Source organism: Pecten maximus, chromosome 10 (assembly GCF_902652985.1).
Source record: "Pecten maximus chromosome 10, xPecMax1.1, whole genome shotgun sequence".
NCBI lineage: Eukaryota > Metazoa > Mollusca > Bivalvia > Pectinida > Pectinidae > Pecten > Pecten maximus.
Genome location: NC_047024.1, coordinates 37,696,559 through 37,716,888, shown reverse-complemented (window position 1 = coordinate 37,716,888; position 20,330 = coordinate 37,696,559). Strand labels below are relative to the sequence as shown.

The following is a 20,330-nucleotide window of genomic DNA, read 5'->3' as shown; positions in this document are numbered from 1 at the left end:
AGACAGATCTCTGTTTGACCTATATTTTAAAAGTAATATACTCCATGTAGTTCACAACAGTATACACGTGCTTATAACGCCGTTTGCGCGCTTTCTTTGCAAATAATTTAAAGCTCTCGGGAGAAAGAATCTGTTACTTGATTGAGAAATGAAGAATTTTCGTGAAAAGATGTTAATAGAAGAGAATTTGTAAGGCGTGGATGTTTCAGTAAATCAGAACCTCTTTGGAATTCAGCCCTGATATAATAGCTAAAGGCTTAGGTGATTAGAAATTCCAAAGACAGCACCATATAAAGTACAACAAAGAGCACCAAATCATGCAAATGTTTGTCATTTCATATTCTGTCTCCGGTCAATACGAGTTACATCCCCTAACATTCGTCAGGTACTTCCTGTTTGGTCACGTGATTTATACTGAAAATGCTCATGGCCGCCGAGTCCTTGGATCCATGTAAACATTGTGTATGAAGGATCATTATAAAGGCAGTTTGACAGATTGTGAGTATCTTTTTACAAAATGGACATATTGAACGAAATAATATTATGGTGGTGTGTCCATTAATATCTTCATACGATCCATTTTAAGCTATTTATGAATGCCGACATGACCGAACAGGTCGTTAATTAATGCTATTAGTAATTAGGCCTATTACCTGTATTGAGTACCTTGTAAAAATCAAGACTATATTCCATTGGACATCAACTCAAGATCCCAGGTACTACATGTAGTTTTAGACACGACTTTTTAGGTTCGTGTGTTACTGTCTTGTTCGTCCATCAATATATGTACATTTGTATTTAACCTTTTTTTTCATTGGTTGCTTTTTTTTAACCTTACCTACACGTACATGTACATACAGCTTAATCTTGGTGGCCATATGTTCTCCCCATGTTTTGATAACAACAACAACACCACGTGTACGGTACAGTGTATATTCCTCCATTTCGCTAAAGTGGGAGACGCCAACTTGTTATTTGGTTATCAGGGTTGTACATGTATGTATTTTCCCAGTTTTTTCTTCATTTAAAACGAATGCAAAATAGTGTACACGTTCAATGCAAACTGGATCATACTGTATAATTACAATATTATAATATACAATTATTTTGCAACTTACAAATTAAATGTACATATTTTACTGATTTTATCTTATCGTTACATTTTTCAGACTTAAGTTTAAATGTCCTAATTATAACACATTGCCCGATTAGTCACTCAAAGCCAATTAGCCAAGATAAGCAGTTTATACTCTTTTTACTTTTATCACAATAGTTTGCTCTATAAGTTTCCTCTGGCATTCCACTGCTTTAATCAAAACATGCTCGATCATTCGGATTTCCCTAAATGAGAATTATTGCTAGAACTCAGAAAAAAAAAGAAACAGTTGCTCTGGTGTTTGGATTGTAGATACACCAGGTTAAATGAATCCATGTATATAGACTACTACCCTTAGATTCCTTACTGAATGATATATATATACTAAATACTGTATGTATTAGCAAGGAAGTTATATAATCTGATACATGTATTTGTTAAATCGACACTTATACTCATATAAGTATGATTAATATGTAGCAATAATGACTACGTTTGGAGATCTGGTAGTATTGTGATACTACTGTATATAAGCAAATTAAAATGTAATAATGCATAATATGATTTATACTCACTGCATAGCTAGTGATAGAATGAATTAAGTCAGACTGAGCCATGATTAATATATATCATATTCTATACATGATGTCAGATTTGACAGGTATCTCTTGTCAGGGACATATATTATTGCACTTTCCAGCTGTAAATATATATATAGCATATTCTTTTATTAGTTTTTATGAATTAGCATAATTAACCCACTCAATGTGATACTAGTAGTGTAATAAAGTAGATATGAGTTGTCAGGTTCTATTCAACATGAAAATGAAGCACTTAAATTCAGTGAATTTGTTTAATCCACAAAAAAATAGAAGGATGGTATTTATAACTGTTATACATGTACAACACATTTTGTAACTGTTTTTATTACTGTTTAGACTTTTTTTGGCCAGCGTCCAGTGTTTTGATAAAAGGCTGATGAACTGACCTATCCCTTGACCTTTATAATGTAATAATCAGTATCTCACCTAGAACTGACCGCCTGATTCCTGAGCTATCAGCAGGTGCCTGTTTAGTATAGTGCCTTATTGTAGAGGGGGGCTTAACATGTATTTGACACTATATATAGTATGTTACCTGGTTTAGGTTTGTCTACTTTTATAATACAGACTAACAGTGACCTTAATTGTTTCAGGTATATTGACACAGTAACTTTTTACAATAACATACTTTACTTAATTATAATAGATACAATAATACCAGCTTATTTAAGGTAAAAATAAAAAATAACTCATTATGAAAAATTACTGGAATAATAACAATGCATTTTGGATACATCATAGATTCCCAAGTTTGAACACTTCAATTAATAAAATAATAACGGTTTCAAGTTGGAAATTTGGGGGAATTTGAAAAAGTTTCTGTCTTGAAGCGCAATTAAGACTTAAAGTTAATGTCAGGTGATGTTAAAAAAAATCTTATTTTTAAGCGAATTGTTCTTTAGATTAGACTTTGTTGGCAGGATTTATGCTTGACCATGAAATTGGCCAAATACAGGAGTCAGAAAATACTATAGCATCACAATTTCTTGTGTCGTTTAAAGAGAAATAGTTTAGCAAGGAAGATTGATAGCTGTATTCACATCTTTTACTCAGCTAGCCTAGAATTGGTTTTCTACAATGAGAAGATGTCTGAGTACACGTCCATCAATTTTTCACGGCTTTCACTGGTTTCTGAAGATAACTTTATTTAGTAATTGCTTGATTTTAGTGAAACTTGGTACATAGTGTATAAATTAAGAATTCAAATGTGATTTGTTAAGAAAAAATATGTTGTACTGTTGATATGTACTCCTTAGGGATTTAGGTTGTATAGGCTTTCAAATCAATATATATTGTGACAAATATTATAGTAAGTCTACTCCTCCTGAAGAAGTGTTAAAATTATTGTACACAGAAAGGTTTTATAATCCTTATATAACCATAGGTATGTATAATTTTATAAGATTTGCTAAATAGTACCCCTTGTTACAGCATCTTTGCTAGCCAAGGCTTCTGATTATGTTACACTCCACGAACCCTTAATTGGCAGATATAGACGTCAGCTCTGACCCTCTAGTGGAGATTCGAAATTACCACCCTGTACAAATGAAATTTTCAACCAATGGCAACGAGCATTACCTATTTACTTCATTGGTGATGTTTAACAATCACACAAATAATTGGAGGCTTAAAGTGTCATTTTGATGAGATATGTGATCAATGACTTTTATCAATTGATCAAACACTATGAAGGTTTTCCCAAATATTGTTTGTCTCTAGTGATTAGGTAAAATATCATGACATATTCAACAAGGTAGCTCTGTACTGGGCGCTGCAATTTTTGTTTTCTGCGAAACCAAGCCTGAATGTTAAATGCGATTTGATTGGATGCCCTGTGATATTTTAATTGGATGCCCTATGATGATCCAGCTAGGCGCGATGGTTTAAACATGACTATATCTGCCAAGAGTTCGTGGAGTGTATCATAATCAGAAGCCTTGGCTAGCATTAAGACGCTGTTACAGTAGAAATAATCCAATGTATATACAATATTTACTCCCACACAGATATAACAATACATCAACATCCTAAAAATTAGAACTGTTTAGAAGAAGTTTATATGTAATATATAGAGGCAGCAATTAAAATGGAATTAAATCATTTTTCGCTTAAAAATGTCTATAAAAGTGTTTTTAGTCAAAGATGGTATCAGTGTCTTTGCATGAGGTTAACAAATATCCTCAAATTATTCGTTCAGAATCAGGCTATCTGCACTTATGGGTCATGTGACCAGCCTAATCTATAATTATAAAACATATGTGGTCTCCCATTACTTTGGAATTAGGTTATCACTGAAAGGTTATCACTGTCAAGGTTCTACATATCTAAACAGCATGTTACATTGTACAATACATATGATATATTACTTTTATAATATATGTACATGTGTACTAATCAATACACTACTTACTTTAACTGAGTATACACTGAGTAACAGACATTGTAATATACAGTATATATAGATATAGATTTCAAATGTTCAAGTGGTTGTTATCTATAGTGTAGATACAGACATGTTTTGGTATGCCCGATCTGGAGAGGCATTGACAGGTCGTCATGATAAAGATATTCACCACGTAGGGACATACAAACCTGTCCGAGGACAATTACAACAGGGGATATTATATCCTATGTACGGTAGGCATCTTAGCTACTAATTTAATATATGTTAATCCTTCTAATAATGAATGTGATGAAGAAAACATTGCATTTAGCAATATACACTGTAAGTCTAATTGTTTTATTAGCCAGAGGTACTTAATCCAGTATGTTAATTAACTCTAGGGCATATTTTTTTTTATATGATAATCATGTCAAATGTTATTGCTAATTGTGCACAAGAATTATATATAATTCTTAGGTCATGTGACCTGATATCTACATTTAAGGTAAATACAGCTATTTGTTCTTTTTTATATAAAATATTAACCACCTTGTCTCACATACAGTTTGACAAGCAATACCTTATCCAACACATACATTGACAAGCAATACCTTGTCGCACACATACATTGACAGGTAATGCCTTGTCCCACATATACATTGACAGGCAATGCCTTGTCCCACATATACATTGACAGGCAATGCCTTGTCCCACATATACATTGACAGGCAATGCATTGTCCAACATATACATTGACAGGCAATGCCTTGTCCCACATATACATTGACAGGCAATGCCTTGTCCCACACACAGTTTGACAAGCAATACCTTGTCGCACATATACATTGACAGGCAATACCTTGTCGCACACACAGTTTGACAAGCAATACCTTGTCGCACATATACATTGACAGGCAATGCCTTGTCCCACATATACATTGACAGGCAATGCATTGTCCAACATATACATTGACAGGCAATGCCTTGTCCCACATATACATTGACAGGCAATGCATTGTCCCACATATACATTGACAGGCAATGCATTGTCCAACATATACATTGACAGGCAATGCCTTGTCCCACATATACATTGACAGGCAATGCCTTGTCCCATATATACATTGACAGGCAATGCCTTGTCCAACACATAGTGACATACATTGGCAGGCAATGCCTTCTCCCACACATACATTGACAGGTAATGCCTTGTCCCATACATACATTGACAGCAATGCCTTGTCCCACACATGCATTGACAGGTAATACCTTGTCCCATACATACATTGACAGGTAATGCCTCGTTTCATACATACATTGACAGGTAATACCTTGTCCCACACATATATTGACAGGCAATGCCTTGTCCAACACATAGAGACATACATTGGCAGGCAATGCCTTGTCCCACACATACATTGACAGGTAATGCCTTGTCCCACACACAGTTTGACAAGCAATACCTTGTCACACACATACATTGACAGGCAATGCCTTGTCCAACATATACATTGACAGGCAATGCCTTGTCCAACATATACATTGACAGGCAATGCCTTGTCCCACATATACATTGACAGGCAATGCCTTGTCCCACATATACATTGACAGGCAGTGCCTTGTCCAACATATACATTGACAGGCAATGCCTTGTCCCACATATACATTGACAGGCAATGCCTTGTCCCACATATACATTGACAGGCAATGCCTTGTCCAACATATACATTGACAGGTAATGCTTTTCCCCACACATACATTGACAGGCAATGCCTTGTCCAACACATACTGACATACATTGGCAGGCAATGCCTTCTCCCACACATACATTGACAGGTAATGCCTTGTCCCACACATGCATTGACAGGTAATACCTTGTCCCATACATACATTGACAGCAATGCCTTGTCCAACACATACATTGACAGGTAATGCCTCGTTCCATACATACATTGACAGGTAATACCTTGTCCCACACATACATTGACAGGCAATGCCTTGTCCCACACATGCATTGACAGGTAATGCCTTGTCCCACACATACATTGACAGGTAATGCCTTGTCCCACATATACATTGACAGGCAATGCCTTGTCCCACACATACATTGACAGGCAATGCCTTGTCCAACACATAGTGACATACATTGGCAGGCAATGCCTTCTCCCACACATACATTGACAGGTAATACCTTGTCCCATACATACATTGACAGAAATGCCTTGTCCCACACATGCATTGACAGGTAATGCCTTGTCCCACACATACATTGACAGGCAATGGCTTGTCCCACACATACATTGAAAGGCGATGCCTCGCCCGACACATACATTGACAGGTAATGCCTTGTCACACATATACATAGTAACAGGTAATGCCTTGTCCAACATATACATTGGCAGGCAATGCCTTGTCCAACATATACATTGGCAGGCAATGCCTTGTCCCACACAAACATTGACAGACAATACCTTTTCCCACACATAGTTTGACAGGCGATTCCTTGTCCCACACAATTACATTGACAGGTCATACCTTGTCCCACACAGACATTGACAGGCGATGCCTTGTCCCACACATACATTGACAGGTAATGCATTGTCCCACACATACATTGACAGGTAATGCCTTGTCCCACACATAGTTTGACAGGCGATTCCTTGTCCCGCACATACATTGACAGGTCATACCTTGTCCCACACATACATTGACAGGTAATGCCTTGTCCCACACATAGTTTGACAGGCAATGCCTTGTCCCACACATACATTGACAGACAATACCTTTTCCCACACATGGTTTGACAGGCGATTCCTTGTCCCACACAATTACATTGACAGGTCATACCTTGTCCCACACAGACATTGACAGGCGATGACTTGTCCCACACATACATTGACAGGTAATGCCTTGTCCCACACATAGTTTGACAGGCGATTCCTTGTCCCACACATACATTGACAGGCAATGCCTTGTCCCACACATACATTGACAGACAATACCTTTTCCCACACATAGTTTGACAGGCGATTCCTTGTCCCACACAATTACATTGACAGGTCATACCTTGTCCCACACAGACATTGACAGGCGATGCCTTGTCCCACACATACATTGACAGGTAATGCCTTGTCCCACACATAGTTTGACAGGCGATTCCTTGTCCCACACATACATTGACAGGTCATACCTTGTCCCACACAGACATTGACAGGCGATGCCTTGTCCCACACATACATTGACAGGTAATGCCTTGTCCCACACATATATTGACAGGCAACTTCAGTTTATATATCATTTATTGATTCTGTTATGTCGGCCTTCAGATTTGCAACCAGACCGAATGATTCACAGTGTATTTGATTTGAGTCAATAGAATTGAGGTTTTTTTTATTAACTATCATTGATTACTTAGCTCGGGTGTATACTTAGTGAAGGAGAAAGATTCAATATGACCAGGATTACTTAAAACTGAATTACAGAAATGTACATGTACATATTAGTCCTTCAGACGTAATATCATTATCTATTAAAGTCTTCTATATGTTTCAGTTTTGAGCTTGATAAGAATTTTATTGCTTTAGTGTATACATATCAATAATGTGAAGTTCAAATATAGACATAGAGCTATCGGCAGTGTCTTGTCTATATACCCAGTGTGTTACCTGTATGTCGTATGAACAAAGGCATTTGTCACATGGAGTGGAGACTCAAAACGCCTATAAACAGCTGATCAGAACGGTGCCTTGGCATGATGCCAACTCGACACCAATAATAATACTGACCCAGAAATATAGCACGCAAAATGGTACAAAAGCTCTCGTGAAGTAGATTGTTTGTTGCAACACAGATCACAGTCATTCCTTAATCAGAAGGAAGAAGATTTTTTATATCTAAACTTAGTGATGTATAGGAGGAAATAAGCGATTGCTGTATTTTTTCTGGTTGCCTATATGGATAAGAATTCCTTTGTGTTTACAAATGTCAGGTGAGTTTTTCTTTTTGAATTGGTTTGGTGCCAATGGTGTTTTTATGTATATGACAATATTGAATGTGTTGATTGAAGCCTGTAATTTAAGATTTCATAATGCTAAAATGTGTAGATGGCCATATAATTATAAATTAATATATGCTTCAGAAATCTCTTCGTGTCCAGTTGTTTTCCTTGTCTTCCCTTTGTGCTGATATGTATAATAACCTTTACTTTTATAAAAGCTCTTGATGTTATAATTTTAATCAAAGCTTTACTTATTGCAGGGCCATATAAAACAAAAAATCTACATTTGTAGCACTGTTACAATTTAATTAGTTCACCAGTCTCCCAGAAAGTATATTAAATTACATAGCAGCCAACCAACTTTGACCTTTTAAAAGTAAGATGATAGTAATTTTTAATACAACTCAAATCAGGACAAGAATATTGATTTAAAATATATTGTTAATAATAATCAATTTTGAAAATTTTTGGATGGTTTGAGAATTCATATCATAACACATTCTATATCCTTCACAAATTTTAAATACAGTGAAGATTAAGTGCTTCATTTTGAGTTAGGTATTTTAGAGAATCACCAAAGCCGTAGAAATGTACATATATATACAGTTTGTATATGTATTTGTATATCAAGGTATAGGTAGCTATAAGATACCAAGAACACCTGTATGATCTTTAAGCATTATTTACTTATTTCTTGAAGAGTGAACATTGAGATCCATCCTATATATAAGGGAATGAAGGGTTAATCTACCCCAGATCTTATTGTGTATTTACAATGTAACTCTCACTTATACACATCAAGTGAAAAGGAGAATACACATTTTGTACCTGGTAAATGTGTACACACGTTCAGTGTGAGCGGTATTGTGCTGACACAAATCTACCCCTTTGTCTGTTTTTGTGGCCCAGCGGCCTGCAGGTTGGTATTGATTTCCAAATGTTCTTTCATCTGACTCATCAATATTTCAAGCATAATTCTTTCCTTTGAAATAAAATGCTATCACAGAAAATATAACATTCGAGAAAAATTCCTGATGCAATGTACATTCTGAAAAATTCTCGATGCAATATATATACATTCTGAAAAGTTCCTGATGCAATGTACATCCAGTATGTCCCTTATATACTGCATGATGTGTATATACCTGACATAGATTTGTGTCAAAAGCTTGGTCAGCCAATACCATTATATTTAAATGATACTGGATACATGTACATGTATGATATAGATTTGGAAATGGTTTTAAAATAACACCATAATCTTAAAAGTTGATTACTCTCGAAAAAAACACAGAGTAATTTGGAAAGAATTTTGATCAATACTGAAAATGTATTCATGGTAGTCATAGATGTAAAATCCTTCATAAAAATTACATGAATGAAAACAATGATAATGATTGATTTTACTTGACCTGCTTGCTGGGGAGAAATTGGACATTTGGAGACCTCCCCAGGTATGAATAGATTCAGTGTTACATTGTTAAGGGTCTTTATAAAGGACAATCCTCTCATGCCCTCAGTAAACCTCTATATAGGTGTGCATACATGTAGGTAGAGACAGACATGTTGACAAATAAGTTTGACTATTGATTTTACCGATCCGGCCCAGAACCTCCCGGGGTTGTGACAAGAGAAAGGTAAAGTGTGATTTTTATTTCTCATTGGCAACAGTTAACTAAATTGTATCTACACACTGCAGTACAATATGATACTCGGGTCACCAAGAGGGTTAAAAATCGAGATCATTTCTCGTAAAAATACTGATTTTTTTTCATTAGTATTGGAAATTTTACTTTGAGAATTTCTAAGATTGTGTTTATCATTTCATTACATGATATTGTTAATTTAAGTTGCCAATTGGATTTAATTCAAAAGCACAAAAGAAAAAAAATTAAGATTTGTCTTTTTAGTATTAATTACAAGTTCACCTTGAGCTACGTACCAAACTAAGTATTTCATTGGTTGATGGAGTATCAACATATGTTCTAACAGAGTATGAATGGCCCACTGACTTTTGACATTGTCCAGGAGACAATACTCTACTGTATCACCTGTTGACATTGTCCTGTCATCTCCTCGACTGTATCACCTGTTGACATTGTCCAGGTGACATCTCCTCTACTGTATCACCTGTTGACATTGTCCAGGAGACATCTCTACTGTATCACCTGTTGACATTGTCCTGTCATCTCCTCTACTGTATCACCTGTTGACATTGTCCAGGTGACATCTCTACTGTATCACCTGTTGACATTGTCCAGGAGACATCTCTACTGTATCACCTGTTGACATTGTCCTGTCATCTCCTCTACTGTATCACCTGTTGACATTGTCCAGGAGACATCTCTACTGTATCACCTGTTGACATTGTCCAGGAGACATCTCTCTACTGTATCACCTGTTGACATTGTCCAGGAGACATCTCCTCTACTGTATCACCTGTTGACATTGTCCAGGAGACATCTCCTCTACTGTATCACCTGTTAACATTGTCCAGGTGACATCTCTACTGTATCACCTGTTGACATTGTCCAGGAGACATCTCTACTGTATCACCTGTTGACATTGTCCAGGTGACATCTCCTCTAATGTATCCCCTGTTGACATTGTCCAGGAAACATCTCTACTGTATCACCTGTTGACATTGTCCAGGATACATCTCTACTGTATCACCTGTTGACATTGTCCAGGAGACATCTCTACTATATCACCTGTTGACATTGTCCAGGATACATCTCTACTGTATCACCTGTTGACATTGTCCAGGAGACATCTCTACTGTATCACCTGTTGACATTGTCCAGGAGACATCTCTACTGTATCACCTGTTGACATTGTCCAGGAGACATCTCCTCTACTGTATCACCTGTTGACATTGTCCTGGAGACATCTCTACTGTATCACCTGTTGACATTGTCCAGGAGACATCTCCTCTACTGTATCACCTGTTGACATTGTCCAGGAGACATCTCTACTGTATCACCTGTTGACATTGTCCAGGAGATATCTTGTCTACTGTATCATCTCTTTTTTCATTGTGACAATTTAATCAATAGAGAGTTGCTTACTCTTTGAATGTTTGAGTCAGTTTTATACTTAAATTTAGTCACATGCCCTGTTGGAAAGTTAAAGATTGCTGACAAATATCTGCCCATGTGTGAGTAAGGTTTAATTGCTTGAATAAATAAAAAGTATTTTATATTTTTTCAGTTGCTGAAAAAATATTTTCTTGAACTCATGCATACTCATACTCATACATTATAGCTTGTAATTTCTATGAAATTCAAATCCTTATATTATGATTAATGGAATCTTCTTTGTTAGGTAGTCAATGATTATATTATAATTATACGGTGTATTATATTTAAGTCCTCATTTTAATGAAAGTGTTTGTAATTTTCCATACCAGGGGAAATTCCCTGTGATCAATTTTGAAATATTCCCAGTGGTATTATATAGGAATTCCCGTTCTGAGGCTATTAATGCTACCGTTCTATTTTTTAATCTTTATTGAATCCTTATTGATTTTCTTTGTGTAGCAACATTTAGCTGTGCATACTGTATTGTACTTGTTGTTAATTTGGGTTCCACCATGATCACAATACAGAAAATATCCAACAGATTGATGATACTAATCTTGTGTCTTTGTGAAACTAGAATAAGAGTTTTATAATATTGGTGGATAAATATGAAATTGATTGGCTCTTTGACACGATGCCAACATTTCCATTGTGTATGCTGTGTCATCTAGTGTGGATATTTATATATGGTATACACTGTAGGTGTTCACAGTCTTGTACGGGTATGTCATGACGTCATCCCTGTCCGTTCAACTGAAACATTACCGAGCTATTCTAGTCTAGTCATTTCAGTGTAGGAGTCATTACATGGTTCAACATCAAAACAATAGCTAATGGCGATCAGAAAAAACAACACACATTGTTGCCAAATACAATGTAACTTATTGTGAGATATCTTTTATACCTATACAATGTATTAACACAGATATATATACCAATGACCCTACTCTGATGTGTAACAGTTTATCTATAATTTTATAAGATTTAACATAAGTCACTGTTGAAACTGATGATAATTAAATTGTATATTAATGTAAAAATATAATTATATATATTTTAATGCCTCCATATTGATTTAATTGATGACCATCATTAATATTATAGCCTTATATTTTATTGAATGATATAGCAGACCATCAACATAGGAAACCTTCATGTAGCTGTCAAATAATTACCCTCAAAATTAAGGCTGTCAATAAAATCCCAAAGGTCTACATGTAGCTGTCAAATAATTACCCCCAAAAGACTGTCAATTAATGAAATCCCAAAAGTCTACATGTAGCTGTCAAATAATACCCTCAAAAGGCTGTCATTAAATCCCAAAGGTCTATATACTGTAGCTGTCAAATAATTACCCTCAAAAGGCTGTCAATGAAATCCTAAAGGTCTACATGTAGCTGTCAAATAATCTTTATTTTGTCTGCTGAACCAGTATACTGCTGAATCTCAATTCAAAATAAGCAGTGCGTTAATTTGTTTATATCATGATGAGTTTGACATTATTAGTAGTACCATGTCAGGCAATAAAATATACATGTACATCTTTGAATACTGGGAAGTAATGACTTGAAAATGAATAAATCTCTGAATGCTGGGTTAATCTCCCACACACATGTGATGTGAGTGAATTTTGGTAACCTTTACCTGTATAATGTCCCTGTGACCAGTGTAAATGTGACCCGGTCCTCCCTGCGTGTCCTACGTACCCTATACCTGTTGACATATAAAATTGAGATCTATGGCCCCTTTGTCAGGATGACTAGAGAACACCATAAATATATATAATTATAATCAATTTCAATACAGAAAGGTTTTGTGCTGGTTTGAAAGGATTGGGGGTAAGCTGTAATATAAAAATAAATTGATTATTTTTAAAGTTCCGGTAACAGTTCATTTACCTGAACGTACATTTAGTGCTATTGAGTAATAATTCTTGTAGCAGTCTGTTGGTCTATGTAAGGTACATGTATATTAGCAGTATTCTACCAGTACTCATGGGGATACTGGTACAGGTATCGTTGATGTCCTCCAGTACAGTACAACATTCCTTCACGTGATTGTACATCATTATCACCTGGCTCTTTTTAACTCATTTGTGGAAAATTAATGAACTGGGATAGCAATTTCAAGGGAGTTAATTGGATTGTAAATTAAAAAAAAAAAAAAGATTTACTGGTTTAAAACGAAGTAGTTTCAGTTGTGAATTGGCCTGTGTATATTGGGGCCCAAAAAAGACCTTGGATAAAACTGTGATTACATTGATTGGTTTATACTACATGTATATACGTATGTATACATACACACGTATATATATATACGGTATTAACTATATTATAATGTACATGCAAATGTACAAGATATTTGGTAGAACTTCATTATCTTGAAGAGTCATTGGGATTATGAAAAAACACATGAAATATCCCGAATATTCAAAGTAACCAAATCTATTTTATGTAGAATTTTTACTGTGGAATTTAAATGTTTACTCTGAGTTAATTAGTAGACTCTTTGAGTTATAATCAGAGTTTGAAATGACAAAGTTTTGACTGTAGTTTATAAATATTAAAAAAGTATATATTTGTCTGATAAGTTAATTTTTGTCTTTGATTAAGTATGATAAACTAGCTGTTTTTTTCGTTGTTAGATAACACTTGTACATGTATGCTGAAGATTCATAATATTTTAGATTTTAACAAACAGATGCTTCAAGATCAATGAAAGTTTCCCAATAGTTTCCTACTGAGAACTATGTAAACCTTGAATACCCTTTAAAACATTTATACTCAATTAGCTATAATAGGTCTCTATTTATTTATGCTTGCAGGACAAAGTCCCTTGGTATAAGCCAATGGAGACCGCTAGACCACTCCCATCTGTATCATGCCAGAATCTGCCGAGGAAGAACGTGGGGGAAGTAGACTGGGCTCAGGAAGTAGAGCCACGCCCAATTCTGCTTCCCAGGCTAATATTGGTGCTCAGCTAGAGGCAAACAGGAAGAGGATTGGATCCGCTAAATACTACGACATTGCATCTACACTCATGGGTAAAGGTCACACAGGTGACCTTGAGGAGCTCTTCCTTGCAGCAGCTAGAGTATGTATTGATATATAGGAGGGGGGGTATTCAATTTTTTTTTAAACTTTTGTAAATAAAACAAACACATAAAAATTATATTTGTTGTTAGGAATAATATATATGTATTGTTAGCTATTTTATTTTGATATTAGTAAAGTAAATTGATCATATTTCTAGATCGAAAGGCACTCCGGCCCGACCTGTAAAAATTTAGTGGAATATTTTTACAATGTAATAGTGCAGGCTGATAAAACAAGAATACTTGCTGTTTCAGGATGGTGACTATGACAGGATCGAGGATTTTTTGTTACGGAGTGGGAAGGATCATTTAGTCAGTATTGATGTCAAAGACAAACGGACTGGAAATACGTCCCTGATCTGGGCAGCTAAGCGTGGACATACTAAGGTCAGTCAACTTTCAAAAAAATGTTCCACACAGCAGGAATGCCATTTATTTAATTATTAAGTGTTACATATTTTGGAAAACTTGTTTTTACCCTAAGAAATATATGTAGCAAATTGTATGTATAGCAAGTTTATCTGTATAAGTCCTTCAAAGACTTGGAATTTAGCAATTTGTGCCTTATTATCATAATATTGAAACAGTTCCTTTATGATGTTTATTGGAAAGATATGACTTAATTTTCTGTCATAGATGATGTCAATATTTTGGGTTTTTTTTCTTCTTCAGATTGTTCAGTTGTTATTAAAACATGGTGCAGATATAACTTTAAGGAACTACGATGGCCAAACAGCTGTCGAGGTAGCATCCACCTCTATCAGGACTCTTCTTCTTGATTCCATTGACCGATCAACAGAATCGTCACACAGACTGCTGCTCCAGGCATGTTGGCAGGGAAATGCACGGGTCCTCAACAAACTTCTGGTATGTGAGGATTACACTTTGATGGTTACCCTAGCTAGAGTTATCTTGTAGACTACTGTATGTGAGGATTACATTTTGATGGTTACCCTAGAGTTATCCTGTAGCCTACGGTATGTGAGGATAACACTTTGATGGTTACCCTAGAGTTATCCTGTAGACTACGGTATGTGAGGATTACACTTTGATGGTTACCCTAGAGTTATCCTGTAGACTACTGTATGTGAGGATAACACTTTGATGGTTACCCTAGAGTTATCCTGTAGACTAAAGTATGTGAGGATAACACTTTGATGGTTACCCTAGAGTTATCCTGTAGACTACGGTATGTGAGGATTACACTTTGATGGTTACCCTAGAGTTATCCTGTAGACTACGGTATGTGAGGATTACACTTTGATGGTTACCCTAGAGTTATCCTGTAGACTACTGTATGTGAGGATTACACTTTGATGGTTACCCTAGAGTTATCCTGTAGACTACAGTATGTGAGGATTACACTTTGATGGTTACCCTAGAGTTATCCTGTAGACTACTGTATGTGAGGATTACACTTTGATGGTTACCCTAGAAATGTCCTGTAGACTACTGTATGTGAGGATTACACTTTGATGGTTACCCTAGAGTTATCCTGTAGACTACTGTATGTGAGGATTACACTTTGATGGTTACCCTAGAAATGTCCTGTAGACTACAGTATGTGAGGATTACACTTTGATGGTTACCCTAGAGTTATCCTGTAGACTACAGTATGTGAGGATTACACTTTGATGGTTACCCTAGAGTTATCCTGTAGACTACGGTATGTGAGGATTACACTTTGATGGTTACCCTAGAAATGTCCTGTAGACTACTGTATGTGAGGATTACACTTTGATGGTTACCCTAGAAATGTCCTGTAGACTACTGTATGTGAGGATTACACTTTGATGGTTACCCTAGAGTTATCCTGTAGACTACGGTTTGTGAGGATTACACTAAGATTGTTGATCATCACATTAAGTAAGTGGGTTAATAAACTAATAAAATGCTCTCTCAACTTGATACGATATATCAATAAATGGTTAACATATTCATCAGCAAATTTTGTTTACCTTTCACAAATAATTACATGAATAAGAAGGTATTGAATTATGGGTCTCTTGCATCTCCCTACTCAGATTTTAACATTTCTTTCCACCTAAAGTGTCGGTTTCCTCAACCTCCTAGCTAGTTCAGGTATCAATTCTTTAGTTCCTAATTAGCAATTTACTGATGAGTCCAGACAGACAAACCAGTAGTATCATGATGCACGTACCGTTTAATTCATAGATCCTTCATTATTTATCTAACTTTAAATTTATATTTTAAAGATGCTAAATTAGGTTGTGTGTATCGTTTGTACCATCCTTAAACAAATTTGGATATTTTGACAAAGTATGGCTTAAAGGTGCAAGGTTATACTGTTATCAGGAGTTCGTCAGTTTGAACAGAACATTGGATCAAGTAGCATTATTTTAGCAGCTGCTATGGAATTTTTATAATTACCTTTTAACAAATCTCAAATTGCCTAAGCTTGTATTTAGCACTGCTGGTACTTATTAATAAGGTTAAACATTACTGCTTGTACCTGTTGCCTGCTCCCAGACATGTTTATGTTTTTAATGGGTAGACTACCCCAGTACATGTACAGTCAATGGATTGGAAACCCCTGTCATGTAAAAATATCCTACTTAGATAAAACACCAAGTCCATTTAAACATAGATAAAACACCAAGTCCATTTAAACACAGTGGTGTCACTTTATTTGTTATGGCCTTTGTTCTCTGAATCAAAACATTTTCAGATGTTTAAATTCAGTGGTATTGTCTGGGAAGATAAATTCAGTAGTATTGACCATGACGGAAAATTCTAGCTATGTTATTGTCTATAAGAGGTCAATTTTCTAAGGACCTGAATGGTTTAATGTCTTCAGCTGTATGTTATTTTTAATAGAGAGACTAGGACATTTAAATTGTGAAATTCACCTCAACGTGTACAAAGGAATACACAATGTGATAGACTTTTAATGGTTGGTTATCACAGATCCTTGGGCAGTGACCAGCGTTTATTACTTGGCTGTTAATTGAGGAGACATCTTATGCCGGTGATAATTGGTGATCCACTGTTTGATATATATACCCGACCACAGTCAATAACGTGTTTACATGTAGACACTGGGAAATGGTGCTCGACAGTGGCTGGGTATTGATTTATAGATTTCCTGACGTGCTTAGATTTTAGTTTGATAAACACAGAGGAAAGTTGTATGGAAATATTTATTATGATGTAAGATTATTGATCATTATCAAACTGATTCTACATTGCTGTATTTCTCAAGTGATAAAACCCTATTCTGTCTGCCCTAATATGGTAAAAAATCAATAGGAGACTGATCAATGTTAATAGCCCTTAAATATCTGCCAAAGGGGAGGACTTTTGTATTTAAAGATCTAGAGTAGACATGAATTTATCACAAAAATCCTTTTTCAGGGTCAAAATTGTGTACATTTTTGTAGTTTGACATATAATGTTTAATACGTTGTAAACAGTTGATGAAGTGTTTAATACGTTTGTAAACAATTGAAAGTTAAATCCAAGTAACAGTAACAAATCTGGGGAGTTTGTATTTCCTGTATGTCTCTGTATGTTATAGTATTAAGGTAATAAAGCAAAAGTTCCTGTATTCAATTGCTTGATTATTATTGGGATGCAGGCCATCTGGGTTTAAAACAGGGAAATACGGTTTTATTTTTAGCCATAAAACAGTGAGTTACTGTATGATAGAGTGTGACATTTTTATCATATAACTTTCTCTAGGTTAATGTGGAATGTGGTCAACTAAGACGGTCAACGTCTGATGTCGATAACCTCCCTGGTATATACATGTACATGATTCCTATTGAATATTGTACATAGGCTCTGATATTTTAACACAGTTATAAATTAGTCACTTTTCCTTTAGGCTAAGCAATTGATATAAAATAGAAGCTTTGATATTGCATATTAAGTAGCAACCATAGGATATATATTTACAGGAAAAGCACTGAAATAAATTTACTGCCATCATAAAACTCAAAGCCAAGTGAAAAAGTGTGAAATAATTACTGTTAAAATGTAACTGTATTAAGTGTCAAAAGACCGTCCAACAGAAAGACCTCAAAGAACTTGCTTCCTCTGCATGTGCACCAGGTGTTAAATAGTTTAACTTGTAACATATACATATGTATAACATTATTTACATCAATGTATTCTGTAATTTAATCACAAAAAATTTGCAATATGTACCAAATTGCTTCTTATATTGCACCTTACACATATTTCGTTTTTATAATGTAGCATGTTACCGGTAAGTGCTCTACCTTTATTTGGTATAGCAGGCGATACACCATATAAGGACATGGTATAATTTGTCTTATTTACGCATGACTCGGTTCTAACAGAGTAATCATTCCACTCCATTGTGGATCTATAGGAAATAGATTTTTCCGCCTGGTTTCAGACTTGGGTTAGATCTGGGAACAGAGTTACGTTTCTACTGGACTGTATTTCCTTATTCCAGATATGCTGACGCAAGTAATATTACACACAAGTGTTTAACAGTTAGTGCCAGTTGGATTGAGGAATTCTAGCCCTGAGGTCCCAGTCTCATGGACCTATTTCTGAAGTTAATTAGGGTTTTCTCAACATCAACCATAATTAATTTAAGGACAAATTAAAATTAAAATGCATGTCCTTTTTTCCTGAACTCCAATGCTTTCCAGTAGACAAACTTAATTAGTTATGGAATGATCGTGAAACTGGGGCAAGGATGTTGTTACTGACCTGTTCTCTTATCCACATATAAACTGAGGAATTTAAAGCTTATAACTCTTGTCAAAGTTGTAAAAATATGTCATTACTAACCAAAAATGAGGGTCTTGTTATAATCAGTTAACATTTATTAGTGATTAAGTTAGTGATTAAGATCATAAAACAAATACCTTCAGGAGTAAAAAGAAGAGTTTAGAATGTTAGTGTAAACTTTGTTTTACAACAATTATGAAAAAAAAAATCTAAATCATGCACTCTTGATGGTCGTGATGGGAGCACCTGAGGGGTCTTAAACTGTGGGAGGAAACAGGAGTATGATCCAGAGAAAAAAAACCATTTGGCTGGGATAAAGGCCTACAGTGTTCAAATAAATGACCTCAACATATTTTCAATGTCGCAGTGGTCAAATGTACTAAAATCTTTAAACGAGTTCTATTCAATAACCATGATGCACAGGGCCATGAAATTTTACTAGCCAGCTCTGATGAAGGGTAAAAGTTTGTTCAACTCAATGACCTTGACCAACTTTCAAGGCCTTGTAGCACCAGGCCACCCTTATTTAAGAGCAGAATTTGGAATCATAGAGCCTAGAAGTTTATTTATTTTAGTATAATCTTACTTTTATATTGCTATTTTTAGAATGAGGGTAAGGTGAAGGACATAAATTGTAAGAATGCAGAAGGCCTGACTCCACTCCTGCTGGTAGCCCGGGACATCCAGCTATTTGAACGCCAGGCTATACAGCAGAACCGCCCCTACAACCCTGCAGAAGTTGTCACAACCCTCCTCGCTCACCGGGCGTAAGTTATCATTCGTGAGATTTGGTTATTGAAAATTATTTGGACAGCTAGCTGAATACATTGGGGTTTCTGATCTTGAATAGACAGTAGCAATCTTATAGCTTGCTTGATTGTTACTCTTAAGGACGAGGATCAAGATGAAATATTTTGCCTTTAAAAATAACAAAAATTTTCAATAATGTAGGTTTGCTGTTTTAGGGACATCCATGCTGTAGATGAGGATGGGAAGACATGTCTGCATTACGCCTCCCAGTCCAAGGCCTCCCTGGCCCAGACAGTGGTCCAAGCCCTCATCACAGGGGGCCCTGATATAGGTATGGTCTGATTTACAGTACCAATCCATTTACTTAAAGTATATTCTTCAACTTCCTGTCATTCTTACAACACATCTTAACTCATATATATAAGAATATTCCCTTCAACATAAACTGAATGACTGGGGGGAAAAGGCACTGCTTTGTATTTTGTTGTACTGTGTTGCTGTATATTTTGTTGTACTGTGTTGCTGTATATTTTGTTGTACTGTGTTGCTGTATATTTTGTTGTACTGTGTTGCTGTATATTTTGTGGTACTGTGTTGCTG

At 35.6% G+C, this 20,330-nt stretch overlaps 1 protein-coding gene across 1 annotated transcript in view; it reads left to right on the top strand.

Annotated features, from left to right (window-relative positions):
- Positions 1-409: 409 nt before the first annotated feature.
- The window catches only part of LOC117336675, a 42,393-nt gene continuing 22,472 nt past the window's right edge, over positions 410-20,330 (top strand). The window contains exons 1-6 of the mRNA XM_033897284.1: positions 410-498; positions 13,983-14,251; positions 14,508-14,639; positions 14,925-15,119; positions 19,587-19,747; positions 19,946-20,061. Of these exons, the coding sequence (XP_033753175.1) occupies positions 14,039-14,251; positions 14,508-14,639; positions 14,925-15,119; positions 19,587-19,747; positions 19,946-20,061 (817 nt within the window). The 5' untranslated portion in view covers positions 410-498; positions 13,983-14,038. The remainder of the gene's footprint in view (positions 499-13,982; positions 14,252-14,507; positions 14,640-14,924; positions 15,120-19,586; positions 19,748-19,945; positions 20,062-20,330) is intronic.